The sequence below is a fragment of the Oreochromis aureus genome, linkage group 13 (assembly GCF_013358895.1).
Source record: "Oreochromis aureus strain Israel breed Guangdong linkage group 13, ZZ_aureus, whole genome shotgun sequence".
In the NCBI taxonomy this organism is placed as follows: domain Eukaryota; kingdom Metazoa; phylum Chordata; class Actinopteri; order Cichliformes; family Cichlidae; genus Oreochromis; species Oreochromis aureus.
This window is the reverse complement of record NC_052954.1, coordinates 2555807-2569795: the sequence shown is the minus strand read 5'-3', so window position 1 is coordinate 2569795 and position 13989 is coordinate 2555807. Positions and strand designations below refer to the sequence as shown.

The 13989-nt window shown below is 40.1% G+C and overlaps 1 protein-coding gene across 1 annotated transcript in view; it reads left to right on the top strand.

Annotated features, from left to right (window-relative positions):
* The window catches only part of LOC116325449 (bifunctional heparan sulfate N-deacetylase/N-sulfotransferase 2-like), a 33416-nt gene that overhangs the window by 15293 nt on the left and 4134 nt on the right, over positions 1–13989 (top strand). The window contains exons 6-10 of the mRNA XM_031746341.2: positions 3286–3471; positions 4548–4676; positions 8601–8783; positions 9746–9842; positions 9912–10035. Of these exons, the coding sequence (XP_031602201.1) occupies positions 3286–3471; positions 4548–4676; positions 8601–8783; positions 9746–9842; positions 9912–10035 (719 nt within the window). The remainder of the gene's footprint in view (positions 1–3285; positions 3472–4547; positions 4677–8600; positions 8784–9745; positions 9843–9911; positions 10036–13989) is intronic.

Genomic DNA, 13989 nt, shown 5'->3' with positions numbered 1-13989 from the left:
TGATGAGGGTGTCGTCTGCAAATTTGATGATGGTGTTGGAGCTGTGTTGCTGTACAGTCATGGGTGAACAGGGTGCAGGGCTCGCAAAATCGCTAGCCCGACGTCCCGGGGCTAGCGATTTTTCCAGTCGGGCTACCAAAATCTATCTCAGCCCTGCCCGTTGGGCTATCATAGGAAGGGAAAATATATGTCAATGCTTTTGCATTCTTTCGAAAATGTAGCTGAGTAATTATGTTATTGGCATCGATGAGCCACTGCCAATATGTGACATATTGAAATCGCGTTTGAATTTGTGCTTGTTTTTTGCTTTCACTTTGCGATCGCGCAAACGGTGTGTAGAGAGCGGCAGCACTGATTGGTGAGTGACAATTAATTGCGCACCAATTCCTCTGACATCGTCTTATCACTCATTAGCTTACTATTCAAACGTGACAAGTGAAATCTCCCACAGCAAGCTTAAACATGTGAGAGGTTGATTGCGCAGAGAATCGCTGACCGTTATGTAAGTACGTGTGTAAAAGCAGCAGGATTTACGCCGGTATGTTAGTTCTGCTGAGCCAAATAAGACAGGTCAGGGTGAAGAAGGGGCAGCCAAATAAAAGCCTACCACAAAACGGAAAAGTTATGACAAATCAGACTATGAGGCAAAAAGAAAGCTCAGCTTTTTTGGTTTCATGGACAAAAGAATTTCTGTGGCTGGAATATGACAAGCTAAATAACATCATGTTCTGCCAGGTGTGTTGTGAGTTTCATTTCATTTGAGTCGACAAGCGCCTTTGTAACTGGGACCAGTAATTTGAAGAAAGACCCCATCAGAACCCATGAGAAATGCAAGAAATGCATTATTGCTCAGTCTGCAATATCTTTCCCAGAACAAACAGCAATTGGAAAAAACATACTAAAAATAAACCAAGCACAAGCAGAAGTCCTGAAAAATCTTTCAAAAGCGTACTATGTTGCAAAGAGTGAACTACCATTGTCAAAATGTAGCAGTCTTTGCAAACTTCAAAAAGCAAATGGCCTCGATCTTGGTTCCCCTTACCTCTTACCCTTGACTTCAGTGGAAATTTCAGATTCAGGATCTGACACAGACTGATTCATGTTCTACACAGTTCTTACAAGTTCATAGAAATTTCTGTTCAATTAGAAACAAGTATTTGAGTTGATGACTGTGATTTTTATACAGTTGTTGTGATTTGTATTTTAACAACTTTCTGATTAATTTTTGTTTCCGTTACAATATTATACTTTAATGTATAATATTGTAACAGAAACAAAACATTAAAAAATTGCTCTCTTTTTTATTCGGGCTACTTAAATTTATTTTGGGCTACCAAAAACTGAAGAGTGCCTGCCCGAAGGGCTACCAGGGATTTTGAAATTTTGCGAGCCTTGGGGTGTACAGTAGGGGGCTGAGCACACATCCCTGGGGGGCACCTGTGCTGACTGTGAGTGTGGATGAGGTGATGCTGCCGATCCGAACCACCTGAGGTCTGTCTGTCAGGAAGCCCAGTATCCAGCTGCACAGGGAGGAGCTGATGTTCAGGTCACAGAGTTTCATGACATGTCTGGATGGTATGATGGTGTTGAAGGCGGAGCCATAGTTAATGAACAGCATCCGCACGCATGTGGTTTTTGTTGTTGTTTGTTTGTTGTTTTGTTTGTTTGTTTTTCTGGTCCAGATGGGGGAGGGCAATTGCTATTGCGTCATCTATAGATCTGTTGGGCCTGTAGGCAAACTTGAGCAAATCAAGTGAAGCAGGGAGTAAAGACGTGATGTGAGCTTTGCCATGAAGTGCTTTGAGCAGCCTGAAATATCTGAAGAGGGCAGCTGTCCTCTTCCAGCGAAAGCTCCTGAGATAGATGTTTATCAAAGCGTGCATAAAAGGTGTTGAGCTCATCAGGTAGAGAAGCAGTTACCTCCCTCACTCTGCCGCTGTTTCCCTTGTAGTCTGTGATGGTCTTCAGACCACTCCACATGTTCATGGTGTTGGAGTTGCTGTAGTTCCATCTTTTCTTTGTACTGTCCCTTGGCCGTCTTTATTGCTTTTCTGAGCGCATACTGGGATGTTTTGTATTCACCTGGGTCTCTGCATTTAAAGGCTGCAGTCCGCGCTCTGAGCGCTCTGCAGACCTCTCTGTTAACCCACAGCTTCTGTTGGGGTAAGTTCGTACATTAGCAGTACGGCATCATTAATGCATTTGTGGATAAAGTCTGTTACGTACCCAGTGTAATTGTTGATGTTGTTGTCAGCGGCAGTCTGGGAGACGTCCCAGTCTGTGCTGTTGAACGAGGAGTGATCTGATTTGCCGAAGCTGGAGTATAATGGAGTCCTTGGAGTACCACAGTTTTAGAAATGGCTTTATAACCCTTTATAGGCTGAGAGGTCTCGGTTACTTTGTTTCTCATTTGTTTGTGAGTTTCCTTGGATCACGGCAGAAACACCTTCATTTATAAACTGCATTTTGTTCTTACTTGTTATCTTTGTCTAATATTTTAATTTGTTTGAACTGAAACATTTAAGTGTGACATACAAATCGTGAAGGGGGCAAACACTTTTTCACACCACTGTACATAAAAACTGTTTGGTGATTTTGGTTTGTGTGCAACTCTGAAGACTAAAGGCAGGTAGACTGTATTAAAAAGCATTTATATAACATTCTTCTTGTCATACTGACCACTCAAAGTACTTAAGAGTACAAGTCACAACTTTTTTTTTTTTTTCTTTTCATATCTAAAACGTTGTAAAAATCGTGACTTGGTCTGACTAAGTACACTGTATCTGCTTGCCTCGGTGTGGGGCTGTAGCTCAGGAGCTAGAACAGGTCAGCTACTGATCAGAAGGTTGGTGGTTTGATCCCTGGCTGCCCCAAGCTTCATCCCAAATATCCTCGGGCAATGTACTAACTCCAAGTTGCTGCACTTGAGCATAGAAGAAACTGTTTGTGTGATTGGGTGAATGTGGCATGTTGTACAAAGTGCTTTGAATGCTCCAGGAGAGTAAAAAAGTGCTATATATGAATCAGTCCTTTACCTTTAGCTCTTTATACAACATGCAACATTCACTCATTCACACAAGCACTTTCCTCTATACTTTAAGTGCTTTCTAGCTAACATTCATACTTTGATGGATTCAGAGATCAGCTTGGGGTTAGTATCTTGCCCAAGGATATTTGGCATGAAGACTGGGTGAGCCAGGGATCGAACCACCAACCTTCTGATCAGTAGCTCTACCTCCTGAGCTACAGCTACCCCTTATTCTTATTGCACCATTCTCTCTCCAGGAGCATGGCATCCCAATAGATATGGGCTATGCAGTAGCTCCACACCACTCTGGGGTTTATCCAGTTCACAGCCAGCTATATGAAGCCTGGAAATCTGTGTGGGGGATCAAGGTGACCAGTACAGAGGAATACCCTCATCTAAGGCCAGCTCGATATCGACGTGGCTTCATCCACAATGGCATTCAGGTCAGTCCACACTCTTTGATCTTTAATAACACATCTAATTTTCTTCACACAAACATGTCTTTCAGCCAAGATGATGTGATGTGAAATTTGTACTAGAAAAGCAGATCAGCTGTTCTTTTTGTCTGGAAAACACTTTTGAAGATTTGTGTGCAAAAGGACAAGCTGGGGCAAGGCCATCTGTAGGATGTTATATTTTGAATGTTGTGTCAGTGAAATCTGTATTATATTGCTCTGAGTGTTGGCAAGAGGGTTTTTTGCTGGCTTAATGCTAACTAATTACCATTTGCCTCTGATTACACCTGAAACTGATTTTCAAAGTCAATAGCTAGAAAGTCAGGTTGTAAAATGACTGTGAAAACTGTACACGCAGTGCTAGATACCAAATCCCAAAAAGTTAATTCTCTTTGGATACGTTTCATTTATGCAAGTGACGCTTTCAGTCTCAGCTTACTGCAGGTTTCTTCAACTGTACTGTCACAAGACTTCCATCATTGCCTAACAATGGGCTTTGAATTTAGTTTCATAATTCATAATTGTTTCATAATTATGAAAATGCAACTTGTCATGACAGTTTCATAATATCCATCAGTACCATTCACAGAGAGCTGGGGAAAGGCTGCAATCACACCATTGTTAGATGGAGAAAGATGTACCCTTAGGCCCCCTCTTTGGTTCAGAGATGGTTTTTCTCTTTTTACGTAAATGGCCTCCTTGACTCCTCCAAAACCGGCATTCCTATATTTGAAATATAGATTAAACACAATTAGAAGAGCAAGACATACTTGGTCAGTGTTGAGGTTGGTCCTGTTATTGAGGGCGGAGACATCTCTTATAAACAACCTCCATTGCTTGCAGCTGGCCATTTATGTGAAAAGAGCAGCTGTGGCTACACTTGGATAAGTGAAAATTTCTCCCACTAAAAAACGCATGATGCTGAGAACGCAGTGAAACAGAATCAACTTTTTGGGGTTTCCTTACCTAGATAATTGAATTTGTACCAATCAGAATACTTTATTAATCCCTAAGGAAATTATGTGTATATCCCCAATATGTGATGCCCTATTTGTTTGTTTCAGGTATTGCCCAGACAAACTTGTGGTCTATTCACACATACAATCTTCTATAATGAATATCCAGGAGGTTCAAAAGAGCTGGACAAGAGCATCAGAGGAGGAGAGCTCTTCCTCACCGTCCTCCTAAACCCTGTAAGAAAACCTCCATGCACACCACAGCTGTAGGCTTGAGACTGTCCTGCACTCATGTTTCACACGTGTCACAAGGCTCACAAAATTTCAAAATCTCTGGTAGCCCTTCCGGCAGGCCCTCTTCAGTTTTTGGTAGCCCAAAATAAATTTAAGTAGCCCGAATAAAAAAGAGAGCAATTTTTTAATGTTTTGTTTCCTTTACAATATTATACATTAAAGTATAATATTGTAACGGAAACAAAAATTAATCAGAAAGTTGTTAAAATACAAATCACAACAACTGTATAAAAATCACAGTCATCAACTCAAATACTTGGTTCTAATTGAACAGAAATTTCTATGAACTTGTAAGAACTGTTTAGAACATGAATCAGTCTGTGTCAGATCCTGAATCTGAAATTTCCACTGAAGTCAAGGGTAAGAGGTGAGTGGAACCAAGATCGAGGCCATTTGCTTTTTGAAGTTTGCAAAGACTGCTAAATTTTGACAATGGTAGTTCACTCTTTGCAACATAGTACGCTTTTGAAAGATTTTTCAGGACTTCTGCTTGTGCTTGGTTTATTTTTAGTATGTTTTTTCCAATTGCTGTTTGTTCTGGGAAAGATATTGCAGACTGAGCAATAATGCATTCTCATGGGTTCTGATGGGGTCTTTCTTCAAATTACTGGTCCCAGTTACAAAGGCGCTTGTCGACTCAAATGAAATGAAACTCACGACACACCCGGCAGAACATGATGTTATTTAGCTCGTCATATTCCAGCCACAGAAATTCTTTTGTCCATGAAACCAAAAAAGCTGAGCTTTCTTTTTGCCTCATAGTCTGATTTGTCATAACTTTTCCGCTTTGTGGTAGGCTTTTATTTGGCTGCCCTTCTTCACCCTGACCTGTCTTATTTGGCTCAGCAGAACTAAAATACCGCGTAAATCCTGCTGCTTTTACACACGCATTACATAACGGTCAGCGATTCTCTGCGCAATCAACCTCTCACGTGTTTAAGCTTGCTGTGGGAGATTTCACTTGTCACGTTTGAATAGTAAGCTAATGAGTGATAAGACGATGTCAAAGGAATTGGTGCGCAATTAATCGTCACTCACCAATCAGTGCTGCCGCTCTCTACACACCGTTCGCGCGATCGCAAAGTGAAAGTGAAAGCAAAAAACAAGCGCAAATTCAAACGCGATTTCAATATGTCACGTATTGGCAGTGGCTCATCGATGCCGATGACATAATTACTCAGCTACATTTTCGAAAGAATGCAAAATCATTGACACATGTTTTCCCTTCCTATGATAGCCCGACGGGCAGGGCTGAGATAGATTTTGGTAGCCCGACTGGAAAAATCGCTAGCCCCGGGACGTCGGGCTAGCGATTTTGCGAGCCCTGTGTCAACTTAACTCATTTTAGATGAGACTTGAGTGTCTGAAGATTTGGCCTGGCTTTACACAAAGGTCATTCCATCTTCAGTCAGCCAAGTTTTAGAAAATGTCCTGCTCGACCTTCTCCAATTTGCATAAAAGTCCAAAGTTCAGACATCTCTAAAGAGTGCTGTGAAATTTTAGCTGCATTTTTCAAATAGTTTTCAGGATGTATATTTTTTTTGAAAAATGGTCCATCAAACCAGTTTCATTCACTTTAAATTGCAAAAAACAAATGGAGACAGTTTCACAGTACTGTAAACAAAAGCACGTAAAACTGTTTTTTAACAGGAAAATTTTTTGACAGCGATCATTGTAAATGTTCACATTTTCTACCTAATTTTTATGCAACTTGCAGGTGGACAAGCAAAAGGCTTGGTTCATTTGAGATGGAATCACCCTGTAAAAGTATTGTCATTTTTACCCCACTCTTTCTACCCCGCCCACTAAGAGTGTGTGCCACTTCCACCCCCTCTTAGTGACCTTGACCTCAAGGTCAGAGGTCAAGTTTTCTAAAATTCTTGTCAGTGCAATAACTAAAGACCAAGGTGATGTAGGAGGTTCAAATTGATACTGTAAGTGCATATGCTAAAAATCTGAGACGAGTTTGAGTCTCAGTGAGCTCGACTTAAAGGTCGAGGTTAAAGTATTTCCTAAACTGGCCCCATATTTCCAATGAGTGTTTCACCACAGAGTTGAAAATGGAGAACCAAATACAGCCAGTAAAGATGTTGTTGCTGTGTAGTTCCATAGTCACCCAGTCAGGACAAATATAATAAAAACAAAAATTGCAAGCTCCCCCTCAATTTTAGGTTTTTGAAGATGGGTCTTGGGTGTTTACCTCGCCATGTTTAAGGTGACAAAACAGAATGCAACACATTGGAAAAGAAAATGCTAGAAAGAAAAATGGGTAGAGCCTGGAAGAGGTATAAAAAAACAAATAAATACATTTTAAAAATTGGGGTAAAATAGTCATTTTAATAACGTCCTTAGAAAGTGGTGTCCAGTGGGTGAGGGACCGCTTCAATTGGTCTAGCAGTGTAATCAAATTCTTTTGGTGTGTGTGTTTTTTAGGGGTGTTTGGGTTAAATTTTTTCCAAATATTTATTTATTTATTTTTTTCTTTCAACTCTAAAGGGCAAGTTAGTGAAGTCTAACATACTTGCTTTACTATTTAAGAGGAAAAGCTTACTTTTATTGAGGTTCAGTTTATACCCTGAAAGCAGATTCAGGGCTTACAGCGGTGAAGTTATTGGCTTGGAAATAATAAGCAGGAGACCTTGTGTTCTATGATGTTTCTCCAAATGCCAGATATTTCTTTGCAACTACGAAATGCAATGCAAGGGGTTCAGATCAAAAAGCAGGGTGCTGAGAGGACACCGCTGGCGAGTGCTTCTGTGAAGTTTAATTGGCTTTGACAACTCTTGGCTAATATTTTGGCATCTTTGTTCAAGAGAGAAATGGGTCTATAAGTGGCACATTCCATCGGATCATTTGCATTTTTTCCCTTTTTCTTTTTTTTCTTCAATAAGTGTGATACAGGCTTTATAAAAGAGGAAGATTGCAGATTGCATTGAAGATATGGTTGAGGAAGCGTCTAATTGACAGATGAATTCATCCAACCTTGTTTTAAGTTCTTTGGAATTTCAGGAATATAAAGTTTAGCTAGAAAGTCATTAGTTGCATTGGAGTCAGTTTGTGATTCTGAAGTGTAAAGCTCTGAGTAAAAGTCTCTGAATACATCATTTTTTTCATGATCTGTGAACATGTCGCCATCTTGTTGTTGAATTTTAAGAATACTTTGCCTTGCCCTAGAAACTTTTAGAAGGCTTGCCAATAATTTGTCAGGTTTGTCATCATGCATGTCATCATCATTTCTATAGCGATTGAGTCATATACATATAGCCTCAATATAATTCAATGTAAAGCATTTACGTTAGTACAACTAAAATTGATCTATAAAATTATAAGGATAGTTGTTGTTTTGTCAAACATCTTAATCAAAAGTTGAAAAGTAAAGTTTAAGGTTGGTAAAGTTTGTCAGCTTTTCCTGGTGAGGCTTTAATAGACATGTTTGATATTGTGGATGTCCACAAGACAGCGAGCCAACTGCTTTCAAAATTCAATATTCTTTATTGTCAATATTCAAATATAATGAAATTATCGACTACTCTCTCACATGATGTGAAAAGAATTTAAATAACATAAATTGCTAACATGTAATAAAAAGTTTGTACACACACACACACACACACACACACACACACACACACACACACACACAGGGCCTTATTATTGCACGGTTGGAATGAACAGGAGTTCTTTACAGGCTGTGTAATGTACCTGAGGGTAGTAATCAGCTGAGGCACTGTACATGAGTTATTTTGCATATTATAAAACGTGCACAAGGAGGTAATTTTTTTTTTCTAAACAAAAATTACAAAATGAAATAACAATAAAACCTTAGGATAACAGTGTTATAATATGTTTTTAACTTTCTCAATCCAGATCAGTATCTTCATGACCCATCTGTCGAACTATGGCAACGATCGTCTGGGTCTGTATACATTTGAGTCTTTGGTGAAGTTTGTCCAGTGCTGGACCAACCTCAGGCTGCAAACGTTACCACCAGTCCAGCTTGCCAAGAGGTATTTCCAAATCTTTCCTGATGAGAGAGACCCGCTCTGGCAGGTGGGTCGATTTATGTGGTTATTTTGAAAACTTTTTTTTTTTTTTCCAGAAAATGTATTTTTGTGAAGTGGCTATGAAGAAAATCCAGTTTCTGTTTTCACTTTGTATACACAGTCATTAAATAAAGCAGCAGTTGAAACACAGCTTCACAACAAAGATGATTTTTTTATTGTTTTTATTTTTTATTGTTATTGTTTATTAATATTATTTTATTTTACTGTATTACATACATTTTATTGTATTGTTACATTTTAGAAATGAAAAAGTCTTTATGCGTTTTCTTTTAAGTTAGTAACTAAAACAGGCATAAGTGCCGGATTCATGATAAGTGCAGTAATTCTATGCACAAGGAGTTTGATGTAAGAAAAAACAGTGAATGTACAATTATAGTTAAAGCATCTAATTTAGGGGTTTGTGGGGGGTTTTGTAAATACACATTAATTGCACCTTTGCTAATACCCTGATCAGTGGATTTTTATTTTTTCCTGACTAAGGTGTGTAATATGTAAAATTTAAATTAATTCATGATTTCTACAGAATCTTAAAATTTTAAGTATTAAATCTAAAATCTACCTACCTACCTTTCTCCCCTATCTTTTGTACAATTTGGAAATTTAAATGCGTAGTTCAAGATTTGGGTGATGTGGGAGTATGTGATGAAATGATAAACAAAGCCATGCTGCATTCATGTATCTGTAATGTAAAATGTAAATGTAACTGATGACATCTTCATTTCACCCGTCATGGAAGATGACACGATGTGTGGATTGTTTTTTTCGCCTCGCCTCTGTCAGTGCGCCCCAGGGTGGCTGTGGCTACAATGTAGCTTGCCATCACCAGTGTGTGAATGTGTGTGTGAATGGGTGGATGACAGGTTGTGTAAAGCGCTTTGGGGTCCTTAGGGACTAGTAAAGCGCTATACAAATACAGGCCATTTACCATTTTTAATGTTCTTCTTTCAGAACCCCTGCCATGACAAGAGACACAAAGATATCTGGTCTAAAGAAAAGACCTGTGACAGATTGCCAAAGTTTCTCATCATTGGACCACAAAAAACAGGTATAGATCTCTCTCATCTCTTAATTAATTCCCTGTTTTCAATATTTTAAATGTCTTGTTTGCTCAAAGGTACTACAGCACTTCATTCATTCCTGAGCATCCACCCAGCAATCACCAGCTCCTTCCCCAGCCCTACCACCTTTGAGGAGATCCAGTTCTTCAGTGGTGCAAACTATCACAATGGGATTGACTGGTAAAGACACATACTGCACACACTGTTCACTGTGTACAGAGCATCCCCAATAGGGGGAGCACAACGGGTGCCTTAAAGGAAAGTCTGGATCTCAGTGGGGTGCTGCCATGACTTGTGTGCATAAATATAAATATGTAAATGTCCCACATTACTTTTTTTGAAATAATCTGCTGTCCAGTTTCATTTTAGTATGACATTCCCTATTTGGTTTTAACAGACAGCAGCTGTGTTAGTTTGCTGCCCCACATAAGCAGAAGATGATGGATGGATGGGTAAATGGACTGAGGCAAAATGGAAAACTGTTCTGAAGTCAGATCAATCCAAAATTGAAATTCTTTTTGGAAAACATGGATATATTCCCCAGACTGAAGAGGAGAGGGACCATTTGGTTTATTATTGGGGGAACATTCGCTCCCATCCAGATGATGTGCAAACTAGATCGAACAACAAACAGAAGAGGTGGATCTTAAAAATTGACAGTGCAGAGGCCTGTCTAATGCCAATGTGGGAGCCGCTATGGCAAAAGCCTTTTCCCCTCTGAGCCTCCACTGTCCTTGGCACATCCAAGAGCAATTGGTCAGTTGATGTGAGAAATCGGGAAGGACAGTGCAAGTGCAACAGTTCTGAGATGGGCAAGGCCGTTTAAGCACTGGGTGTACACACCTGAATCAAATGATTAGTTCATTAACAGGCCTCTGGAGAACTTCAAGACACGTTGAGGAGGTAATTTAGCCATTTAAATCAGCTGTGTTGGATCAAGGACGCATCTAAAACCTGCAGGACACCGGCCCTCGAAGCCTGGAGTTGGACACCTGTGATTTAGAGAGTTGCTGTAATCCAATCCAGAGTGGTGGTAAAGGCATGGATTACTGTTTCAAAGTGATCGTTCAACAGTTTTTCTATTTTTGCCACTTGTTTCAGCTGAAAGAAGCTGGATTTCACCACTGCAGTTATTTGACTGCCCAATCTCACTGTCCATCATAAAACCCAGGTTTGTGACAGGAGGCTTTACATACTGCGCCCACCAGGACCAAACACAATACTTACTTAGACTTAGGTCCTCCTGCACTGTCTGGCGCATTGGGTGGCAGATCTCTGCCACCGTAATCGATCAGCAGCGGCTGCTTCGGCCTCATCCAAGGCGCGTAAATCATCAATGAAAGTCCTCCGTCATGTTGTACAGGGGAAGCCTGGTTTGCGTCTTCTGTGGGGTGGGTTCCATGTGATGGTGATCTTGTGCAGTCGGCACAGGAGTTGGGGTAGAATGTCATGGAGGGGACATGTGGCGGTCCGGCAGTGGTCTTCTTCATTGGTGACATGGTCCCAGTAAGAGACCCGTCTTAGCCATCACTGTTATGGCCCAACAGTGGGCAGTGGCCCGTCAGCAGTACTTTTTCTGCTCTATGAAGAGACTTAAACTGAAACAAGCCAAGGATATTTTTGTTTTTTTATTTAAAGGGCCTTCAATTTGGTATAAACAATTATCTAGAGAATTTTTGAAAGAAAAGAAAGATTGGAAATGGACCCAAAGTTGGATAACACAGTGGGATCCAGGCCAGGATTTTTCATCAGTGGTTGTTTTAAAGCTTTCAGGAACCACCCTTGAGGAAAAGGCTACTGTTAAAAACACCAAGAACAAATCAGAAACAGAAATATTCTCTTTAAAGAATCCAGGTGGGGTTTGTTTTAGACTGCCTGGTTTTTAATGGCGACACCGACTCTGATATCATTTGGCAGATGAATAAAACTAGAAGCTGAGCTCCAGAGCTCTGATCAAAGTAAGCAGAGAAAAGCCCAGCAGTGAATGCAAAAAAACACAGGCGTGTGATCTGAAAACACAGTTTGGAACAGACACATCGTGAGATAAAATGAGCTCCAGTCTGTGTCCACGTTCTTGTGTGGGTCCAGACAACCGCTGCATGAAGTTAGCAAGTCAGGTTTAAAAAGTAATTGGTTTGTCAAGGCAGCGCACATATACATTAAAATCTCTAATCATTAGAGCTTTATTATATTTAGGCATGATTTCAGCCAATAACTCAGAAGAGTCGTTTGAAAACTCCTTATTGTATTTAGATGGTTAATAAATCACAGCACAGAACACTGGGCGAGAGCAACCCAGCTCAGTTCAGAGCTGGAGGAAGAGGATGACTGAGACAGCTGCTTCCATTTAAGAAAAACATTTGGAGCGAGATGAAACCAAAAGAACACGACAACATTCCTCTCGCTAACGCCCAGTAACTGCTCTCCTTCAGTCACAGACCTTTGTATACAGGGAGTGCAGAATTATTAGGCAAGTTGTATTTTTGAGGAATAATTTTATTATTGAACAACAACCATGTTCTCAATGAACCCAAAAAACTCATTAATATCAAAGCTGAATGTTTTTGGAAGTAGTTTTTAGTTTGTTTTTAGTTTTAGCTATTTTAGGGAGATATCTGTGTGTGCAAGTGACTATTACTGTGCATAATTATTAGGCAACTTAACAAAAAACAAATATATACCCATTTCAATTATTTATTTTTACCAGTGAAACCAATATAACATCTCCACATTCACAAATATACATTTCTGACATTCAAAAACAAAACAAAAACAAATCAGCGACCAATATAGCCACCTTTCTTTGCAAGGACACTCAAAAGCCTGCCATCCATGGATTCTGTCAGTGTTTTGATCTGTTCACCATCAACATTGCGTGCAGCAGCAACCACAGCCTCCCAGACACTGTTCAGAGAGGTGTACTGTTTTCCTCCTTGTAAATCTCACATTTGATGATGGACCACAGGTTCTCAATGGGGTTCAGATCAGGTGAACAAGGAGGCCATGTCATTAGTTTTTCTTCTTTTATACCCTTTCTTGCCAGCCACGGAGTGGAGCTGTGGAGTTTCAGCTTGTGTGTCTTGTTCAGTGGTGGTCGTCTTTCAGCCTTTCTTACCTTGGCCATGTCTCTGAGTATTGCACACCTTGTGCTTTTGGGCACTCCAGTGATGTTGCAGCTCAGAAATATGGCCAAACTGGTGGCAAGTGGCATCTTGGCAGCTGCACGCTTGACTTTTCTCAGTTCATGGGCAGTTATTTTGCGCCTTGGTTTTTCCACACGCTTCTTGCGACCCTGTTGACTATTTTGAATGAAACGCTTGATTGTTCGATGATCACGCTTCAGAAGCTTTGCAATTTTAAGACTGCTGCATCCCTCTGCAAGATATCTCACTATTTTTGACTTTTCTGAGCCTGTCAAGTCCTTCTTTTGACCCATTTTGCCAAAGGAAAGGAAGTTGCCTAATAATTATGCACACCTGATATAGGGTGTTGATGTCATTAGACCACACCCCTTCTCATTACAGAGATGCACATCACCTAATATGCTTAATTGGTAGTAGGCTTTCGAGCCTAAACAGCTTGGAGTAAGACAACATGCATGAAGAGGACGATGTGGACAAAATACTCATTTGCCTAATAATTCTGCACTCCCTGTACTGTGTTAAAAGAAGAGGGCTGATACACTGTCCAGCTTCTTAAGACACGTTGTTGCCATCAAATTCAGAATGACACTAGTGATGGGAATTGCTTTGAGTCAGCACCATCTCTGAGCAGCATGTCAAAGACATTGCATTCATGCAAATTAATTACATGCTGAGTGGTCAAATGTTTGCGCCTGTTGGCGGTATTTCCGCTCTTTGTTGTGATTATCGTTGCGTTGTTACTCAAAGTAATTATTACACACATTACATAGAACACTTTCCTTAATAAGTAATGTTACTGTCTAACAATATAAACCTACAGGGTACAGCCCCACACACTAGGAGTTGGTTTCAGTAATCGATTTACTGATTCAAATCGATTTTTAAATATAAATGTATTTTGCCAGAAACGCCAGAATCTCAGGTTAAAGACAAAACTATTTCAACAACCACCAAACAGCTAAAATGAGAGCAGTAAACCAGATTCCACACA